Below are 21,325 nucleotides of genomic sequence, written 5' to 3' on the forward strand. Positions count from 1 at the left end.
GTTGTTAATATAGCCGATGTCTTATTGAGTTCACTATCAACAATAGGGATATTAATGTTTAAGACCCAAAGATTTCTTTTTTCTAGGCATTAAGATTGTCTTAGTGACGCCTTTCATATTTTGACTATTAAGATTCACTAAGATAGGTCCAATATTAAGGGAGCTTACTCCAGTTATTGAGGGCGATAAAAGATTTCTTACGCTACCATTGTTATGAACATTATGTATACTTAAGTTTGTATGTGCCCTCATTTAATGTTTGTAACCGAGATACTTGGCAGATATTGATCCAGAACTGGACCACTGGAAAACTACTAAAGACAATACTGCGTTATACGCAGGGTGCTAATGATTACATGCTCACATATGTGAAGTCTCATAATCATAAAGTTATGCGTTAGTCAGACATCAATTATGCAAGGTGTGTTGATATTAAGAAATCCGCATCAAGTCAAATCTTCACCATTGCAGGAGGAGCTATATTGTGGAATGGCTCTAACCAATCTCTTGAGGCATCGTTAATGATGGAAGTTGACTTGTGATATGTTATAAGACCATTAGATAATAAGAAATTCACAATAGGCTGTTGTGGTTTAAGAATAAGAAAACTTTCCTTTGGCTTAATATTCTATCCTGAAATTTATTATGCAAGAGTGCAATTCTGTTTCGAGTGACAACATATCAAGTGGAGCTGTCAAAGGCATGACATTGTGAAAGATGTAATCCAGAATCAAAATTACTGATGTTCAACCTATAAGAATTAAGTATCATGTTCAACATATAAGTTTATGCATCATGTTTAGCTTAATGAATCCCTGCTAAAGGCTTGTCTTAAAATTAGTGCCGGCATAAGACTTATTGACAACATATACTTCTGGGACAAATTGAGATCTCAAACTTCGATTCTGTAACTACAAAGTTTGTTTTCATATTTTCAAAGTGCATATAATGACAAATGAAAACAAACTGCACAAATGAACCATAAGAATGTATGCCCTCTCCCAATAAGTAAATATCCTATCGAGATAGAATGATACGCTATAGGTAATGAGTTTTTTGGCTGTTTAGTGGCCCTTGTAAACGCTTACCTTGGTGTGCTGCCCTATTAAATGTGGAACTTATGATCTAATTCGATCAAGTGTGAGAATGTTGATTGTGTGATCTCGGCTGGTCAAAAATGAGCAAGTCTTCAAGGGACTAACTACTCACCTACATGCGTGGTGATCTGGAGCGCATCCAATGCACAGCCAAAAGGCTTCGGTCCCAAGCCACCCAGGGAGTTAAGGTATAGGGGAGTTTCAACTGAAGTTGGTTACGCCCTAACAAACTCAAAAACCGACTCTGAGAATCTCTGGTGTGGTTTGAAGGTCATCGCCGCTACCGGGACCTTCCAGCTGTTCATCACAACGCAGGCGATAGCAATAATATAGACACATGACAATTGAAGCTACATCGATCACGATCCGATCCCTGTCGCTGTTCTTCGTCAAGCGACCAAGATGCTTATTCTAATCGGGTTAGTCAAACGCATCTCAAATCTTGTGTTCATGTGCTTAGGCTAGGCAGTAATGATAATTAAGTTTAAGTAAAATCTAACACACAGTGGTGCTCAACGAGTGGCCGTGCCTCCCGTCCCTGCCCTCCCTGACGCTCAACTCCGTCACCGTCGAGTAGCCGTTCCCACCGGGCGCGTGGTGCTGGTGCCCGCAGCTTCAGTATCTGTGCATCTTCCACTCCAGGTTCGTGCAATCCCGCGTCGGCATCCGCCTGCCGCTCCTCAAGAGCCTCGACCTCTGGACGACGTCTACGTCGGCCCTCACGGCGGCTTCTTGAGGCCGATCGGAGACATCACAGTCGACATTGGTAGGGCGGGCAGCGTCACGGCGGGGACGATCGAGTTCACATGGAATGAGGACACTGTCTGTGTCGCAAGATGGAGTAGTACCGGGAGCAGATGATGCGGATTCTCGAGGGGCTCCTCCATCCGTTCCTCTTGTCGTCCACTGCGAATTGTGTTGGTTGAGTGGTACTACAATGCGATCCTTGTTGTGCTGTTGAATGCCGGCCTTAGATGACGCTCCACAAGTACACCGTGGATGACGACGCCGGCGAACTGATTCCGGAGGAGAACCTCACCTGCTACCTCAGCGCCCTCATGTCGTTGCTAAATGTCTGAACGCCTTGGGAATTGCTGATGCTTCTAGCAAAGAAATAGAGCAAGTGGAAGCCTGAACTTTGGTTTTGATTCTGTCATCTGCTACAGGGATAGTGAACGAGAAACAAACCTGACCTTGTCCGCTGATCTTATGGATGTTTGATGTTTCCTGCACATGTAATCTGACTAAATATTTGTACTGTCTGTGCCTGTTCTTGGAATGAAACCTCCAGCAGTTGCTCTTCATCACTTCCCGTGCTCTTAAATCCTAATCAAATTGTTCAAGAAGACACTAGCATTGAGAAGGTAATATCACACAATGAGAACTTCATACACCTTTTCCTTTTGACTCCTTCCTGAATGGAACCATTTCCTTTGGTGGTAGTGGATTCAGTTTTCTGGAATGAAAGTTGCAACATATTATTCGACATTTCAACAGTTTTGCAGGACATTAGTTTACTATTCATGGCGGAATCAATTTTCAAAGATGCTGGCAGTTCACAGGGACGATATGTACTGGACTAGACTGTCCATGGACAAACTAGTAGCAGCCGATGCTTGCATCTGCAGATGTTGTGCCCTCTCCCTCATTTGAGCTCCATCTTCCCCTACCATCAGTTTCGTCACCGCCTTGGCGACCCTCTCCCTCTCAATCACTTCCCCAACCTCCAGCCCAACGCCCCACTCGTGCGTCACGTACCTCGCATTCACCATCTGGTCCGCAAAGCATGGCTGAGCAAGCATGGGCACCCCTTCGCAAACGCTCTCCAATGTCGAGTTCCATCCACAATGTGTCCAGAACGCACCAATTGCATTGTGCGCCAAGACCTCTCTTTGTGGTGCCCATTTGACAATCTTCCCCCTGTTCCTTACCTCCTCGTTGACCCCATCTGGCAATGGTGGAAGTGGAACCTCCTCACCAACGCCGCGGACAGATCCAGGCCGGACGACCCACAGGAACGGCACGCCGCTGCTGGCCAACCCGCATGCCATCTCCTCGAACACATTGCGGTCGACGCAGGCCACGCTCCCCAGGCTCACGTACAGCACGGAGCGCGGCGGGTGCGCGTCCAACCAATCCAGGCAGCCGCGGTCCAGCACGTAAAGGCTTTGCTCCACCGGCGCCTGGGCCAGCAGGTGCAGAGGCCCAACCGCAAAGGCTGGACGGGACAGCTCGTGCTGGATCTTGGCCAGCTCCGCTGCCTCGATCGCCTCGAACGTGTTGATCACGACGCCGGACGCCGAGGCCCGAATGGCGTCGGCCACCGTGGTGATGAAGCTACACAGCGCGTCCGTGTCGCTGCCGTCGACACGGATCAGATCTCGTACCCGGAGCGGCTCGAGCTTCGGGACCAGCTCATCCAGCCGTTCTTCTGCAGGATAATTAACAACCAGCTAATCAGTAACATTTGCGTTCCAAGATCCAGTGCGAGTTTACTCGTTCTTTACTTGCCTTTGATGGGAACGAAGCCGGCGTCGCGCAGCCGCGGGTAGGCGAGCATGCTGCGGAACGTGGCGGCGCTGTCCGTCCGGAGCGCTAGCGCGGGGACACCAAGCTGGCTGGCCGCGACCAGCGCCGCGTAGCACTGTCCGTCAACCACCGCGCACGCGACGTCCTGGCCGCGCAGCAGCGACGCGAGGCCCTCTCGGAAGGGCGCCTCGCAGGCGGCGTTCAGGGCCAGGAGCTGCCTGACGATGTCATTACCGGGGGAGGTGACCTCGTCGGGGAGCGTCTCGTGGATGGGGACGAAGGCGAGATCCGGGTGGCGTGCGGGGTCGGGGAAGTTGAGGTTGGCGTGGAGGACGGTGACTTCGAGGCCCCGCGCGCGGAGGAGCGCGGCGAGCTGGAGCATAGGGATGAGGTGGCCCTGGAACGGCAGCGGGAACAACACGACGCGGCGGCGGTGGCCGTGGCGGTGCTGTTCTTGTCCGGCCATTGGCGCCGGCCGGCAGAGTTATTGCTGCGAGGTGTAGTGATGCGGAGCTTGTTATGGAGTATGTGCCGTGGTCCAAATGTGGCCACGTGACGCACCTAATAAGGCACGTCAGCTCAATAGCATAGTCCTGGCCATGTGAAATGTTTAAAAAAAATGAATGATTGGACGGATGCATAGCAGTGATCTGAACATGCGAACGAGAGAGACAGGCCCTCGTGTAACACGTGAAGATATTTTTAATTCAGATCTATTGTTCAACAAATTTAAATTAGAATATTGGAGCAATTAGGAATATTCTTTTAGCAGAGTAAGGATAGTAAAAACTCGTACATTCTCCATTTTTTTCATGCAACGGTGAAAAAATAAAAATATAGCCACTCGTTTGTGCAAAATTAAATCTGAGAGAAAAATTATCGTAAGAAAATTGGTAATAATTAGAGACAAATATTTGCATATCCACAAACAAAATCATACAAACCTAAAACCAACATCAATAAATTTCACAAGCAAAAAATAGGAGAAATTTGCACAAAAATAGAATGATTTTGGACAAGCAAAATGGGGGGAGAAATAAAAGATGCAACTTTAGATATTTGGTAGATAAATAGGGGAGCCAATTTTCTTTCTTTCATTTGATGTCACTATATCACAACTCAGCTTACAGATTGTATATGGCGAATTGGGCCATCGTGCCTCAGGCTTTTTTCGTGTCGGGCCAGCCCAGGCACGACCCATTTTTCGTGCTGGGCCGGGCCACCCATTGGGCCCCATATCAGGGCTCGGCCTGGTCCATAAATCGTGCCGAACTGGCCCGGCCTATTAGTGCTCGTGTTGGGTCGAGCTTGGGCCGAATCAGGCCGTGTCGTGCTTGGGCCGACCCAAAAAGCACAGCCCAAAGTCCCAACTCTAGCCATCATCAAATTTGGGGCTCAGCAAGTCGAACCCTTACGTGGCTACTATTGCGGTAACACATCGAGTAATTCGAACGGGATGGTGGGCTTGAAGCAACTTCCTTGGCTTCTTCTCTTTCTGTTAGACAGAGCATCCGGCCCCTTGCCTTCTGCGCATGCATGCAAGCAGTCCAGCCCTTTGCCTTCTGCGCCTGGCCGTCCGGCTCCCCTGGTCGTCCGACTCTCATGGTCTTCTAGCTGCCCTATGCCTGTCGAGCTTCTTCACTAGTACCTATATAATGTAACACTTGTAATACTTGCAACTTGAATCAATACAATCCTATTATGCGTGATTAGCTTCGCTTTCACTTTCCACCAAAATGGGATAATCACTCCTGATCTCGATGACTCTTGGTGGCTTGGGACAAGAAAGGCGAAACCTCCTTCACTAATACTTATATACCTCGATCCCATATTCCCATGTCGACGAATGCAGGAGCCGACGATGAAGCTAAATACCACAGCTACGGCGACGATGAGCACACCGAAGGATGGGAGCCCAAGCATGAACAAGAACTGATAATTGGCCAAAGGTGTTGAGTGCTAAACCTAAAAGCGCCGACATATGATAATTGGCCAAAGGTGTTGGATAAATGAGCACTTTTAGGTTTAACTTAATTCCTAGATAAATCATGTATAAGAACTGATATACCATCATTATTATGTAGCAAAATTATAAACTAGACATGTAAATAACAGATCTACACATCTCTAATATACTCAATAATAGGAACAACAAAGTATCACTCCGTATGAAAAACATGATTAAAAGAAGATTAATATTAGCGAACGACCGATCGGCAACAAAAGACGCAAATGAATCTGTGATGATGATGCAGAAGGTGAGGATGAACAGGAAGCAGATTGCGAGCAATCGATGGCGACAGGAAAGCGAATCACGAGCAATCGCGCAGAGTGCTTCCCAAAAATCTTATTCATCCTCTCCCTGTTTAGGATCTCATGTATGATAGTTTACAGAGATATGCTCTCCCGATCACTAGTGCATGCCGGTGCAACAGGGCAGAGTAGTCTACCTATGGCGACGCAACAGAGAGAGGCAAAACCCTAATGCGTTGTATTCTATTGTGGTGGCAGCGGCTGACAGGTATATATAGAGAGAACTGATCATCACATATGTGTCACAATTGGTTTTTATATATATAACCGTGTTGATCATTTTATCAAGTAGTAAAATATATAAAAATGTAAAAAAAATTGTACCTGCGCAAGCACTGGACCCGATTTTAGTGGACAATTCAAGAAAGTGTCGTACGCTCACACCCTTCACCTAGACCACGGACTGGCTCAGCCCGGTGAGGTGGTGAGCGCACACGCGCGTGTTCTTTTAGTCCTCATAAGCTAAGGGGGAGAGAACTTTTTAAGTTGATCTCCCTCGACATCCACTAGTAATGTGAGATTGAAGGACCACAACCTCCTTTCACATGTTAAGCCTTTGAGATTTATTTGGAATTACAAAAATATAATGGGCCAAGCCCATATATTCTAACAATCCCCAACCAGAGATCAAAGTCCCACACTGATTCGCCTGTTCCCGATGCTATTTGATATGCCAGTGTTTCGATGGAGACATGTTAGGATTGAATATCCACCTAGAGAAATAAGCTACACTCATTCAAAACATGGACAACAGACTATGTCTTGAATTGTAAGTTTTGTGCAAACAAGTTTCATTTAAAATCGTAACTAAAAGTTGGTTATCAATAGGCTACCCAGCAGGTGGAGCATATAAGTCTTACTCCTTGGTCTCTTTATGAGTTTATTAGAGATTATCTAAATCTCATAGACTGTGACCAACAGTCAAACTCATATATGTGTGTTTTTTCAAGAATACCATGTAGGATAGTATTTTCGCTAATTAAAGCCAACATAACATATTAAGGCAATAGGCAACTTGCCATACAGATTTTGTGAGTATTACATCTTCACTGGAGTGGGTTGTGTAGTACTCTCCTTCAGTTAACCAGTAGCTTATTTTTTCTCAAGTGTTAATTCACAGGATCTCCGGTCACATAGGTTGGCTTACCACTATAGTATAACTCACATGGGTCTCATACTCATCTACTTTGATAAATTATCTATCTCATTTTGTGATAATCCCTTTTGTAAATTGATCTGCCAAGTTCTTAGCTGTTTGGATATAATCCAATGCTATCACTATAGTTTTTTAACTTCTTAACAGACTTCAATAATCTCTTTACATGTCTTGAGGATTTGATGTTGTCCTTAGAATTGTCTAGTTTGATAATAACCGTTTGATTATCACAGTCCATGAGGATAACTGGTATCAGGATTTCAACCACTTGCAAATCCATCAAGATCTTACGTAGCTATTCGGCCTTAACAGTGACTGTATCTAATGCTGTGAGTTCTATTTTCATGATTGACGTCATCAATATGGTCTGTTTGCAAGACCTCCATGAGATATTAGCACTGCCAAGAGTGAATGCATACCCTCTTATGGCCTTAATCTCATCAGCATCAGATATCCAATTTGAATCACTTTAACCCACCCTCCAGTACTGATGGGTATTAGTTAAGTGAAGCCTATAATTCATAGTACCTATCAAGTAGTGCATGACTCGCTCAAGCGCACACCAATGATCATCATCCCGTTTAGAAGTAAATTAGCTCAATTTGTTTACACCAAATGAGATATCAGGCCTTATAGGTAAATGAGTGATCTAATAATCTGAGAGTATCTTAGTTGATCCATATCAATCATTTTATTCTTTCAAAGTATTAAGCTAGGATCATGAGGTGTTGGAGAGGTCTTGTTGTGCATGTAGCCAAAGAGGCTCAAGACCTTTTCAACATAATGAGACTGCGAAAGTGTAATCTCATTCTCACCCTTACTTAACTTGATGTTTAAGATTACATTAACCACTCCCATATCTTTCATATCAAAATTTTGAAACAACAAAGTCTTGACCTCATTAATCATATCAAGATTTCTCCCAATGAATAGTATATCATCAACATACAGACACAATATAACTCCCTCACCCCCACCATAGTGATAATACACACATGTATCAACTTTATTAACTGCAAAGCCTGCATATGTTAAAGTTATATCGAACTTCTCATGTCATTGCTTAGGAGCTTGTGTAAGACCATACAAGAATTTCAATAGCTTACATACATTGTCCTCATGACCTTCTACTACAAACCCATCAGGCTATTCCATATAAATTTTCTCATCCAACTCTCTATTTAGGAAAACTGTCTTAACGTCCATCGAATGAATGAGAAGACCATGTAAGGCAGTTAAGAAAAGTAGAACTCTTATCATGGTCAGTCTAGTGACATGTGTATAAGTATCAAAGAACTCTTCACCTTCTTTTTGGTATAACATTGTCCACAATCCGAGCCTTGTACTTTTTGATAGTACCATCAGGCCTAAACTTCTTTTTAAACACTCACATGCATCCCAGAGTTTGAAACCATAAGGTCGTTCTAATTTTCCAAGTCCCATTTGTGAGAATGGAATCCATTTCACTACGGATTCCTTCTTTCTAGTAGTCTGCATCATGACATGTAAATACTTCTAAAATAGACTTAGGAGTATCATCCATAAGGTACACAGTAAAGTCATCACTAAAGAATTTTGATGTTCTTTGCCTCTTGATCCCCCTTGGAGCCTCACTGTCATCCTCCTTAGGAACTTGCTCATGTGTTTGTTTATAATACTCAAGTGGTGTGTTTGGTTCGGGAATTATCTCAGAGCTTTGACTAGAAGTGCTATGTATATCCTTCATGGGAAATATGTTCTCAAAGAAAGTATCATCTCTAGACTCTATAATTGTATCGACAAGCATATTAGGTTTATCTGATTTAACTACTAAAAACCTATAAACAATGTTGCGATGAGCATATCCAAAAAAACATAATCTATTGTCTTAGGTCCTAGATTGCGCTTTTTAGTTATCGGTACATTGAATTTTGCAAAGCATCCTCAAGTGTGCAAATAAGAAAGTGATGGTTTTCTCCCTTCCTATTCTTCATATGGGGTTTTCTCCTTATTCTTGAAAGGAACTCTATTTAGGACATGAAACGAGGTCAACTGGGCTACCCTCACCATGCCTTAGATAATCCCGCAGTGTCTAACATGACATTAACCAAATCAGTCAGGGTGCGGTTCTTCCTTTCGACAACCCCGTTAGATTAGGGTAGATTGGGGTGAATAGAGAGACGCTCTCTCATGAATGGTACAATATTCCTTACATAATAAGTCGAAGTCACTAGAGAAATACTCTCCACCACGATCCGATCTAAGTCTTTTGATTTTCTTTCCGATTAATTCTCAACTTCTACCTATATATTTTAAAGTTGTCTAGAGCCTCATCTTTTACTTTCAACAGATATACATAACATAATCTAGACACATTATCAAATACAGTCATAAAATATATTTGTCTAACCTTCGTCAACGCACTATTCATTTAACAAAGATCTAAATGTATGAGTTTTAAAAGTGCTAAATTTATCTCCTCAACTGCCTTGTGAGGATTAAGAGGTTGCTTAGATTGCACACAACTTTAGCACATAGAACCTTTGACAATGGAAGAAAATGGAATTAAACTCGAACTGAAAAGCCGAAACATATAACCAAAATTTATGTAACATAACCATGAGTGCCAAAAATTAGCATCATCTCCATTAATATTGCCACAAATATGGTTCATACATTTATTGTAGAAATCAGAAAGAAAAAAATAGAACAAGCCTCTGCACTCATAGCATTTACTAATAAAGAATCTATGTTTCAACATGACTACTTTGTTAGACTCAAACACCACATTAAACATGTCTCTACAGAGAAGGGGACCGCTAACTAGATTCTTATTTATTAAAGGGACATGTTGCACATTCCTTTGCTACACAATCTTTCTTCAAGTAAACTTCAGATCTACCATGTCAACACCATGAATATAAACATACGACTCATTCTCTATTAGGACGGAAGAATCCCTAGCGGCCTAATAAGAAGAGAACATTGACATATCAACACACACGTGTACATTTGCTCCAATATCAACCCACCAATCTGTAGATTGACTCACAGAAGAGAACAATAGGTGAATTATCATACCATGTAGTTCCATATTCAGTCTTTGCAATGGTCATGTTGACAGCCTTTGAAGTCTGTCCTTGATTAACCTTTCTTCTTTTGCGCTTTGCACATTTCTTGGCCCGATGTCCAAGCTCACTGCACACAGAGCAAGGTTGATCGTCTGTGTTCAACTTCTTTTTCTTGAAATTTGTGGTTTGTTTGGCCTTACTATTTTTTTACTGTCCCTCACCACCTTTTGCATGTGCATCCTTAGCCTGAGCATTCTCTTCAACATCAAGAGACACGATTAGACTCTCAATAGAGATTTCTTGTCTCTTGTGTTTTAGAGTAGTGGCAAAATTGCTCCGTGAAAGAGGTAATTTGACAATGATATCCCAACCAAAAATCTATGAGGTAATGTACATTTAAGGAGATCGAGTTCCTTTACAATGTATTGTATTTTATGAGTCTGCTCGACTACCGAACGATTATAGTCTATCTTGTAGTTATGATACCGCTCCATAATATACAATTCACTGCCTACATCTAATGCACCGAATTTAGTATTGAGTGCATCTCACAACTCCTTTGCGTCTTTTATGTGTATGTACATATCACAAAGACGGTCAACAAGAACACTAAGAACACATCCTACAAAGAGTGTATTGGCACTCTCGAATGCATTTTCCTTTTAAAGAGTAAGGGTTCCTTCAGGTTTATCGGACGCAACCCAGTAGCTATTCATAGCTGTAAGCCACGGAGTGGATTTGACCTGTCATCTCTTAAAGTGCACATCGATAAATTTGTCCAGCCTCAATGTATTGGCAAAATCAGTCATCGTTAAACCAAAGTGACTACAATAGATTTTTGGATTGTTGGATAAATGAGCATTTTTAGGTTTAATTTAATTCTTAGATAAATCATAAACAAAAACTTATATACCATCATTATTTTACAACAAGAGTATAAACTACACATGTAAATAACAGATAAATGCATCTCTAATATACTCAATCACTCAGCATGACAAACATGATTAAAAGAAGACTAATCTTAGCAAGCGTACCGATCGACAGCAAGAGACGCAGAGGACTCCGTGATGATGATGCAAAAGGTGGTGACGAATAGGAAGCAGATCGCAAGCGGTCGATGGCGGAAAGGAAGCGAATCATGAGCAGTTGCACGAAGCGCTTCTCAAAAACCTTATTTGCCCTCTCTCGGTGCAGGATCTCAAGGATGATGGGTTCTAGGGACCTACTCTCCTTATCACCGGTGCACGCCAGCGCAGCGGGATGGAATAGTCTACCTGTGGTGGTGCTACAGACAGAGAGGTAAAACCCTAATGTGTTGTATTCTATTGTGGTGGCAGCAGCTAATAGGTATATTTAGAGAGAACCGATCAGTAGAGACGTGCCGCAATTAGTTTCTATATATATAATCATGCCACGAATAAAACTGAAAAAAAGCTAGACATATGCAAGTAACTGAACCCAATTTTAACGGACCATTCACAAAAGTGACGTGTGCCCGTGACTTTCACCCTAGCCATGGACTAGCGAGGCAAGCAAGCCGTACATGATCTTCTAGTCCTTATGAGCTAAGGAGTAAAAACGAGAAGTCCTTTTAAATTAATCTCTCTTCACCTCTACTAACAATGTGAGATTAAAAAACTATAGCCTCCTTTCATATATTAAACCTTTAAAATTTATTTAGAATTATACAAATATAATACATCAAATCCATATAATCTAACAAAAGGTAGATCTCAAAGGACATAGCATTCATACAATCTGACAAAGATAGAGACAAATTAAAAGGACTGAAGTCTGTCCGGAGGGCTTGACAACAATAACGGGATCAATCCCAAAAAGGAATAGGAAAAATATTATTTTGAACCATCGAAAGATAACAGGTTTTGGAATGAAAGAATCCATGTCTGTAAAACCATTAAAAAGTGTCACTGTTTCGCTTTTTACCGCTGAAAAACAGCGTGGCTAGTATCAGATCCGCTGGTAAAAATATGAAAAATTCGAGACGGTTTTTTTTTTTAGGTAATGAAATTCGAGACGGTTGTCTTTGGTGTGGTATTTTACGGAGCTAAATTCTTTCATTGATAAATTCCAAAACCGTGATATATTGATGCTACAAAACGATTTTTTTTTCAATTGGAAAAAATAATAACTAGATCATGACGCTTCCTATAGAAAATCCAGCAGCAATGGGAACTCGCTTTTCTCTGTCCAGTACCAGAGAGGTTCACCACCAATGATCGCTTTAAGAACAGTAACGATCATTTGCGGGATAGTCTCCCTCCATCTCTACGAAGACAAAAGATCGGTTTGGTAATTTTCATCAGTGGGACGTACGGTTGTTTTCAAGAGTGCCTTATTGACCAGGAAATATTATAACAATCCTTTAGAAAAAGGAGCTCTTTATTGTACCCACCAATCAACATGGACCATCAATTGTTGTCAATCCAATATATATATATATATATATATATATATATATATATATATATATATATATATATATATATATATATATCACACTCACCAGTGTCTGTTGCACAAATTTTATTTTTCCATTGAATTATATATCCATAATGCCGGCGAATACTTACGGATTAGTTGGATGTTGCTCCATTTTGCTCAGCTATGCTACAGGTTCAACCTAATATCACAACACAGCAGAGCATACAACGGACAAACAACAAATACAAACCTAAGTAACAACTAGCTAGTAAATGATTTATTCATCTGAAACTATACACATAACAATTCTAGATATGCGTATTTTCCGTACCATACACCAGAATATAAAGAAGGAAATCAAAGAGAAAGGATGTGATCTACCAACTTATCAATGCCCTGCTGAGAAGATCCACTACACCAGTTTTTCTGATTTTTGATGTGCCGAGAAGCTAAAAATTCATTGTAAAAATTAACAACTAAAATTCAACAGTCACAGCCGTTTTCTCAAACATATCTTTTTTCTCAAAACTCTAAAACCACAACCTATCTCCCCTACTTAAAAAAAACATATCTTTTTTCTCAAAACTCTAAAACCACAACCTATCTCCCCTACTTAAAAAAACAGTAAAGCATGTATGGTCTGCCATAATATTCCTCTACGATTCCTCTGCCTCCCCTATCCTCACTGCGCCCCCCCTCCCAACCCGCGTTCCGCCTCTTCCCGTTCCGCTCCTGAAATTTCGGTCGAGAGGCGCGTTTCGCAGGTGCGCGGCGTTCCGCAGGCGGCTTGCCCTGGGCCACATGGCCACGGCCAATGCCTCCTCGTCTCGCCTCCCGGAGCCCCTTATCTCCTCCTCCTCCCCTCCGCTCCCCTACTAGCGCCGCCGCCTCCTCGCCTCGCCTCCTGGCGCCGCCCCGTGCCCCGTTCTCCTCCCCCTCCCAGATTCCCCGCACGCAACTCGCCGCGTTCCGCTACTCCCTCCCCGTCCGCGATCCACGCGCACCAAAAATCTCGCACACAGTTTTGCCTCAGCATCAAATCCCCCCATTCCGTCCTTCCTCCCACCAGCCGGCCGCCACTTCGCCCCTCATCGCCCCTCAACAGCCGCATCCGGGAACCACTTCGCCGCCTCGTGTCCGGCTGCCATGCCACCCCCACCCGCCGAACCGTTGACGCAGGAGGCGGCAACGCGGAGGATGAGGAGGAGATCGACACGCTCGAGACCTTCATGGCGGAGATCCAGCAGGAGATCCACGCGCTGCTTCCTATGCCCAAGCTCGAGGCGCTCTGCTGTACGGATTTTGAGGACGACGAGGATGACCCCGTCGAGAGCTTCCTGCGCGCCAGGTACGACTCCGACGAGGAGGTATACGCCGCCGCCAAGGAGGTCAACGCCGACATGATGGAATACGACTCCCACCCAAGAAGCGGAGGAGCCCGATCTCCCTCACCCCTACCAAGCAATGGTGGCCGTCGTGGAGATGGATGCGCGGCACGCCACGAATGGGAACAAGGCCGTGGAGCAGGAGGGGAAGACGATGCCACCGCAGCCGGTGGCAGCCCTGCTGAAGCACCGGCAACCCACGCCGGATCACCCACCCTATCGCTGGGTACTGGCCTACTCACCGCGAATTAATTTCTACAATGCTTCGCTTATTCCTCTCCTCTTTTTTCTCCCTTTAATATCGCTTTAGTTTTATTTCTGAGATTAATTTGTTCTGTTAATCTCTGATTGATCGAAGCAACTAGGAAATTAATTATTAAGCATCGCCACCTCAGATGCGAGAAGCCGCCATTCTTGCCGCTTAACCCCACTAGCTTATGCTTCCATTGATCACCCAGCCATGGAGTTCCTTTTTTTCTTCTCTTTTGGGAAAAGGGCATCACAATGGAGTTTGCGTCCGCCATCTCTTTGGGCGGACGCCGATCACCACACGCCTGACGTTGTGGCCGCGTTGGTTTGGTTTGGCAGATGATCGGAGAGGCGATCGACGCGTTGGGCGAGGATGGCGGCTCGGCGGAGGACTCCTTCTCGGCCTTCATCCAGGCCAAGTAACCCGGCGTGCCCGCAGCGCATGACAGGCTCCTCCGGCACTACCTTGCCAAGCACGTTGCTGAGGGCTTCTTCGTGCGCAACACGCACGGTCGGTATGCGCGCAGTTCCGAGGAGACCACGGTCGTGGAGGTCCCGGTGGAGCCTTCCGCATTGGTCTCATCCGAGGCGGCGTGCATTGGGTCTCCGGTGACAGAGGCCAAGCGTGGCCGTGGCCGGCCGCGGAAGGATGGCTCATTGCCGGGATCACCTTCCGGCAAGAAGGACGGCATCAGGGTGCGGTCCGCGATGCCTAAGCGCCGTGGACAGCGTCGTGACGCAGCGCCACTGGCCGCTGACGAGGGCTCTGTTCCAGCATCATCGGTTTCTGTTGCCGACAAGAAGGATGGAAGCAAGGCGCCGTCCTCGACGCCCAGGCGCTGTCGCCGGCTTCGCAAGCTGGCGCTGGCCACGGCCACTGACGGCTCTGGCGAAGCACACTTCACAGACAAGGATGACGGCGACGCCCCATCCAAATTCTTGCCAAGAAGGGTGTGACTGTATTGCCTGATATCTATGCTAATTCTGGTGGTGTGATCATGTGCTACTTTGAGTGGGTTCAGGTAATTGACTGATCGACAACAGCCTTTGGCACCTCATTGCAAATTTGCTTTCTTACTTCAATCCAACACCTTCCTTATGCTACTTTGATGATGCAGAACATTCAAGGTTTCATGTGGGATGAAGAGAAAGTGAACAATGAACTCCAGAAGTATATGAGTAGCGCGTTTCATCACATCAAGGCCATGTTCAAGTCTCAAGATTGCAACCTTAGGATGGGGGCACTCACCTTAGGGGTTAACTGGGTCGCCTGTGCCACCCTGTTGAGGGGTTGGGAGGCATGAGACCATTAACAACACATCCCCGATTTGACATTCAATAATTCATGTCCAACAATACTGAATGACCTGGTAAATTCATCATAAGTCGCTAGCATGGAAGGAGTCCAGTTGAAATAATATTCTGGGTAAATGACAAATGTGTTGTGTTTGTTCTCTTTTTCACTGTTACACTGTGCTGGGTTGCCATTGCCAATGGTAGTTATCAGTGATGATTGACAAATTGGTTGAGGCACTTCGATGCTTCACGAAGGTTGTTGCATTTTGATGTTTCAGAAAGCTTGTTTGGTCTCAACAGGTTCCAGCTGACTTGATGTATCTTGTCATTCTTATTGAAATGTCATTCTAATTGAAATTCAGGTCTGGGATTCGGAATCCCAGAATGTGAATGATGGGCACGAATTGCAGAAGAGATTCACACCAGGAGCAGCTGAAAAACCCTAAGTTCCAGGGAGGCTTGGGCCAAATGGGACGGCGGCCCATTCACCAAAAAAAGAGCTGTTAATTTAAAAAACAGTAACAGGTCCGCTGAAATTCGGCCCATCAACAGCCCAATAAAGGCCTAGCTGAGTAATCTGAAAAAGAAAAAAGAAAAATCTGTTAATAACCAAAACGGGCCAAGCTGAATTCAGCCCGTGAACCTTAAGGGGTCAAGCCAGAATTTGGCCCATTAGCTTATCGGGTTTAACCTGAAATTCGACCCGATAGCAGAATTTGCGATTTAAATCTCATGTTATTTATATTTTGCATTATAAGTTTCGGTATTTACAGTTTTGCGCTTTAATACCTGAAGTTGTGATATTTACGCATTATTATTTTTATTGCAATACATGTGTTTCACCCGTCAACTATTTTATCTCGTAGATTTTTTTTCTCCCGTTACAACGTACGGGCACGTAACTAGTCTAAAGAAGACTTCTGTCACTTGCCCCTTTCCACTGCGCACTCGAACCCTTTTGGGAGCTCTTGTTTCTCCACCCCAAGGACTAGACCACATCGAACCACCCATAGAAATGGCTTGCTACTGTTCACTAAGCCCCATGCGACCTCTGTATACTCATCATGAGTCACATGAACTACACTACCAAAGCTCACATATAGCGTTGAGCTCGGGGCTTGCGTGTCCAGCCACTCGATCCAACTACGGTCCTGGTTTTGTAGGCTAGTCTCGGCGCCATCAATAGAGGTGAGCTTATGAAGTGGGCCTATGGAAAAAGCTGGAATCCTATCGGCGAGTTCTTCCCGGATCATCTGGGGCTCATGGGCTTCAAGAGCTTCGAATGTGTTGAATATTGCACTGGAGGAGCTTGTTGTGGTTTCGGTGGTTAGATTCAAGATCTTCTGCCCAATTTCTTTGTTGGGGAGCTTGCTTGGGTCAAATAGGTCCCTCACTTGTAGCAGTGGCAGCTCCTTCACCGGCAAGTGTAGGTTGGACTTTGAAATGAACAAAAAAGTATTGTAATCTTGGAGGATGTTGTAACACCACAATCTTGTTCGGTTGGGCCAGCCCATCTTCTTCTCTGCATGCTCCTCATTCTTAGGCCCAAGCCAACTGAGGCCTAGCCCGCTCCCCTTCTCTTCCTATTGGTGATGAGCCGGGCCGGCCTGTCATCCCATTGCCATGCCGCCATCGCTCACCAAAACCGCTAGCACACCCCCCCACACACATCTCGACATGCGCACGCCCTCCCTGCAACCACCCTGCGGCCCTCTCACGCCTATAAAGGCTGCCTCGACCCCGTCGCTCCCTTTTCTCCCCTCAACCCCGTCACCTTCGAGCCACCACCGCCTTCGAGCCCTTCACGTCGGATTTGTAGGAGCACGAGGAGCTTTTCCCACCGCTTCTTGACGCCACTTCGTTGCCGCAGGATAGTCCTCGGCAAGCTCCGATGAGCATCTCCGCTGCGTACCAACGCCAACTTTCCCCGTTGCACCCAGAGTCCCGCTGATCGTCTCTTCAGCATTGCAGGACCTCCAGCAGGCTTTCCCAACCCTCGGCCCCCTTTCCCCACTACCGAAACTACCTTCTAATCGAGCTTCGATCATCACTGCCAGCTCCTCTCCGTCCTCGACCATTGCCGAGACACCTCCGACCGCTGTGAAGCCCTCGGTGAGACCCCCCCCCCGTGAGCTCCTCTCCATTTTGCGCTAGATCCCCTAGCTTCCGGTGCCCCGTAGCTCTTGCGCATGTAGCTCCAGCGAGACCTGAGGCGGAGCTGCTGTTTTTCCGTCGCCGTCGATCGCCAACTCCCCCCAACCGTCATCGGCCGTACGATCTAAAACCTAAGGCTGAGATCGCGTGCCCCTTCATTTGTGAAACCAGTCCACCATGGACCAATGGACCAAGTATACGGCCTTTGGTCCACGGGTCCATCATCTTAGTCAGCAGCCACATCGTACCCACATAAGCGCCACGTCAGCACACTTGAGCCGAGTCAGCATCCTAGTGGCTAATGATGTCAGCTTGCCCATTAATTACGATTTTCAGTACAAAAATAAAATCAATTTATTCTCTGCAATTAGGTCTTTTTACAGTTTAAGCCCTAGACTTTTCCTGTTTTCACAAAAATGCCCCTGTCAGCTACTATTTTTACATTAAAGCTCTTAGTCTTTCCTATTTTTACATTTTTCAGAGTTTTTGCAGCTCTACCGCACCTCGATTTGGATTAATGAGGTGGCAGAAAAGAAAATTGGAGAGAGAATTGAATTAGAAGCAAAATCGGACTTTTTCTCTAACTTGTGGGGGCCCACATGAGGGAAATATCCCTCACTCTCTCTCCCAAATGGGCAGCAGCCCCACTCTCTCTCCCCACATGTGCTCTCTCTCCCTCTCACTCTCTATATCTCAAGCTCTTCCCTTTCCCCCTTGGTTCCCGCCACTACAAGCGAAGTCGAGGTACATGTGTGGTACCCACGCGATCACACGCTCGAGAGCTACTCATCCATCCATTTGGTTTTCGCCGTTTCGAAAGTTCGAGACGGTATTCACCATTTTCTTCCCCCTAGGCACGCCCACCTTTCGGAAGCCGGATCCGGAGTTTGGAGCTTTCCGGCGAAGAAGTGATCCGCTAGAAAGTTCACCAACGACAAAGTGAACATCCCGATACCCTCTTTCCATTATTTCGTCAGTCGAATCGGTCGGCATCTAGTTTCTCACCGCGGAACTCCACTTTTCCAGTTATAGATCTACTTTATGGGTTCTACACGTTTGGGCCACAGATGTCGTCCAAACATCCGCGTGAAACGTTCACATACGTCCTAGAGTTATTTTAGTCCAAACCGTGTTTGAAGTTTTCGCTGAAATCTCCATCGGTGGCCCCTCAAAAGTCTAGATTTTTAAAAATCTATTCTATCACTATGCTAGCGGTCTAACTGCCACCAGGCCGGTCTAACCGCCAGGATCAGAAACCTACTGAGTGGGGGCGGTCTGACCACCACAAGGGGCCGGTTTGACCGCTAGGGATCAAAACCCTCTGTACTCGGGCGGTCTGACCACATTTCTAGCAGTCTCACCGCGACTTTTGGCGGTCTGATCGCCTATATGCCTACGGTTTGACCGCTATCAGCTGTTTCAGCACAACTTTCTGTTGGGTAAAACTTGTAAAATTCATAATAAATTCTCTGTAACTCCAAAAATTATGAAACCAATTTTGTTGGTTTCATAGTAAACTACTCTATCAATTAAAAATGCCCCCAGCCATTAAATGTTGAATTAAATTTCTGACTGAGATTAATTAATTAGGTAAAAGCTTCATTAATTCACTGATAATTCTTCACAAGTCCAAAGTGGGTGAATCCAACTTTGCTAGTTTTCTTATGACTTGTTCTAGCAAGGAAAAATATTTTCATGCATTGTAAAACATATTTTTATGGCATTTCATCTTGTGCATATTGAGGCATGCATTGTTGCACTTTATTTATACTCATGGCATTGCAGGCGTGTATGTCTTATAGCGACCGCCGATCAATCAATTCCGGAGGACGAAGGCGATCCCGTTGCACCGTATATTTCTGGTCCAGGGTAGCAAGGCAAGCATCTATCATATTGCACCGTGTTAACTTGAAAGTCTAAAGTGTTATCTATGCTTATGTATGTATGCATGTGTCGGGTACCTTTGGGTAGAACCTATGCCGTTGCATTCTTCTACCTTGGTCACGAGTTCATGTGTGTTCCTTGAAGCCTAGAAATGTCTCCGAGTCCCGATGGAAGTCGTTGATGTTGCATCCCAAGAGTTGCAACCGGACTTGACATATTGTGAGCGGCCACTCCGTATCTTGGACAAAGCGGAACGCAAGACATGGCGAAGTTCAATCAAGTTCTTGAAAGTTCAATGGAGCAATCACACGGAAGTCAAAGCGACATGGGAGTGAGAAGATAAGCTCCACTCTGAGTATCCTGATTTCTTTAAGAACTTGTAAATGTGGATGTAATATAGCATATTTGGAATCTCTCATGTGTCTAGCTATGGACATGTGAATGAAAGTGTGTTTTGGATTCCGCCTCTCATAGCATGATTGTCCCTCACGACGTGTTATGTCCCTTGCAGCGTGCTCATCGCTCTCTCCCCGACTCGTACTGAATCTCGGGACGAGATTCCTTTTAGGGGGGGGGGGGACGTTTGTCACGCCCCAAAACCCGTAATTGCATGTTAGTATTAAACATGCATCATTAGTTTCATATTTGAATATGGATCGCTTTAGATCGCCATATTGAAATTTGCATTGCGAATTCGCGATTAGGATCTCCTAAGGATTTAAATCACGACATAAATTTTCGGAGTTTTTGGAGCTCTACCGCACCTCAATTTGGATTAATGAGGTGGGAGAAAAGAAAATTGGAGACAGAATTGAATTAGAAGCAAAATTGGACTTTTTCTCTAACTTGTTGGGCCCACATGAGGGAAATATCCCTCACTCTCTCTCTCTCTCAAATGGGCAGCAGACCCTCTCTCTCCCCCCACACGTGCTCTCTCTCCCTCTCTCTCTCTCAAGCTCTTCCCTTTCCCCCTTGATTCCCGCCACTACAAGCGAAGCCGAGGTACGTGTGTGGTACCCACACGACCACATGCTTGAGAGCTACTCATCCATCCATTTGGTTTTCGCCATTTCGAAAGATTCGAGCCGGTATTCACCGTTTTCTTCCCCCTAGGCATGCCCACCTTCCGGAAGCCGGATCCGGAGTTTGGAGCTTTCCGACGTGGAAGTGATCCGCTAGAAAGTTCACCAATGACAAGGTGAACATCCCGATACCCTCTTTCCATATTTTCATTGGTTGAATTGGTCAGCATCTAGTTTTTCACCGCGGAAACCCACTTTTCCAGTTATAGATCTACTTTATGGGTTCTACACGTTTGGGCCACAGATGTCGTCCAAACGTCCGCGTGAAACGTTCACATACGTCCTAGAGTTATTTTAGTCCAAACCATTTTCGAAGTTTTCGCCGAAATCTCCATCGGTGCCCCCTCAAAAGTCTAGAGTTTTAAAAAGCTGTTCTGTCACCTTGCTGGCGGTCTGACCGTCACCAGGCCAGTCTGACCACCAGGGTCAGAAACCTACTGAGTGGGGGCGGTCTAACCGCCACAAGGGGCCGGTCTGACTGCCAAGGGCCAAAACCCTCTGTACGCAGGCAGTCTGATCGCGTTTCTGGCGGTCTGACTGCGACTCTTGGCGGTCTGACCGCCCATATGCCTGCGGTCTGACCGTTGTCAGCTGTTTCAGCACAGTTTTCTGTTGGCTGAAACTTGTAAAATTCATAATAAATTCTCTGTAACTACAAAAATTATGAAACCAATTTTTTTGGGTT

General features: G+C 45.2%; 1 protein-coding gene, 1 long non-coding RNA gene and 1 pseudogene across 5 annotated transcripts; 2 read left to right on the plus strand and 1 right to left on the minus strand.

Annotated features, from left to right (window-relative positions):
* Window positions 1-986: 986 nt before the first annotated feature.
* Window positions 987-4,189, minus strand: LOC133893510 (DIMBOA UDP-glucosyltransferase BX8-like). Of its 4 annotated transcripts, none has more exons than XR_009904525.1 (3): window positions 3,609-4,189; window positions 2,291-3,528; window positions 987-2,200 (listed from the first exon to the last, which is right to left on the minus strand). XR_009904525.1 is itself a non-coding variant. In XM_062334537.1 (2 exons), exons 1-2 carry the CDS (start codon window positions 4,090-4,092, stop codon window positions 2,654-2,656), a joined length of 1,359 nt encoding a protein of 452 aa, XP_062190521.1. In that variant the 5' UTR covers window positions 4,093-4,189; the 3' UTR covers window positions 987-2,653. The 4 variants fall into 4 exon arrangements, 1 of the variants encoding a protein (XP_062190521.1); XR_009904526.1 differs by having other exon boundaries at window positions 987-2,197; window positions 2,286-3,528; XR_009904524.1 differs by having other exon boundaries at window positions 2,286-3,528.
* Window positions 4,190-13,872: 9,683 nt separating this feature from the next.
* Window positions 13,873-14,878, plus strand: LOC133892207 (uncharacterized; annotated as a pseudogene).
* Window positions 14,879-14,905: 27 nt separating this feature from the next.
* LOC133893286 (uncharacterized) lies at window positions 14,906-15,817 on the plus strand. Its single transcript, XR_009904469.1, has 2 exons — window positions 14,906-15,246; window positions 15,343-15,817. It is a non-coding gene; the product is annotated as an uncharacterized LOC133893286 (long non-coding RNA).
* Window positions 15,818-21,325: the final 5,508 nt, after the last annotated feature.

The sequence above is a fragment of the Phragmites australis genome, chromosome 15 (genome assembly GCF_958298935.1).
Source record: "Phragmites australis chromosome 15, lpPhrAust1.1, whole genome shotgun sequence".
NCBI lineage: Eukaryota > Viridiplantae > Streptophyta > Magnoliopsida > Poales > Poaceae > Phragmites > Phragmites australis.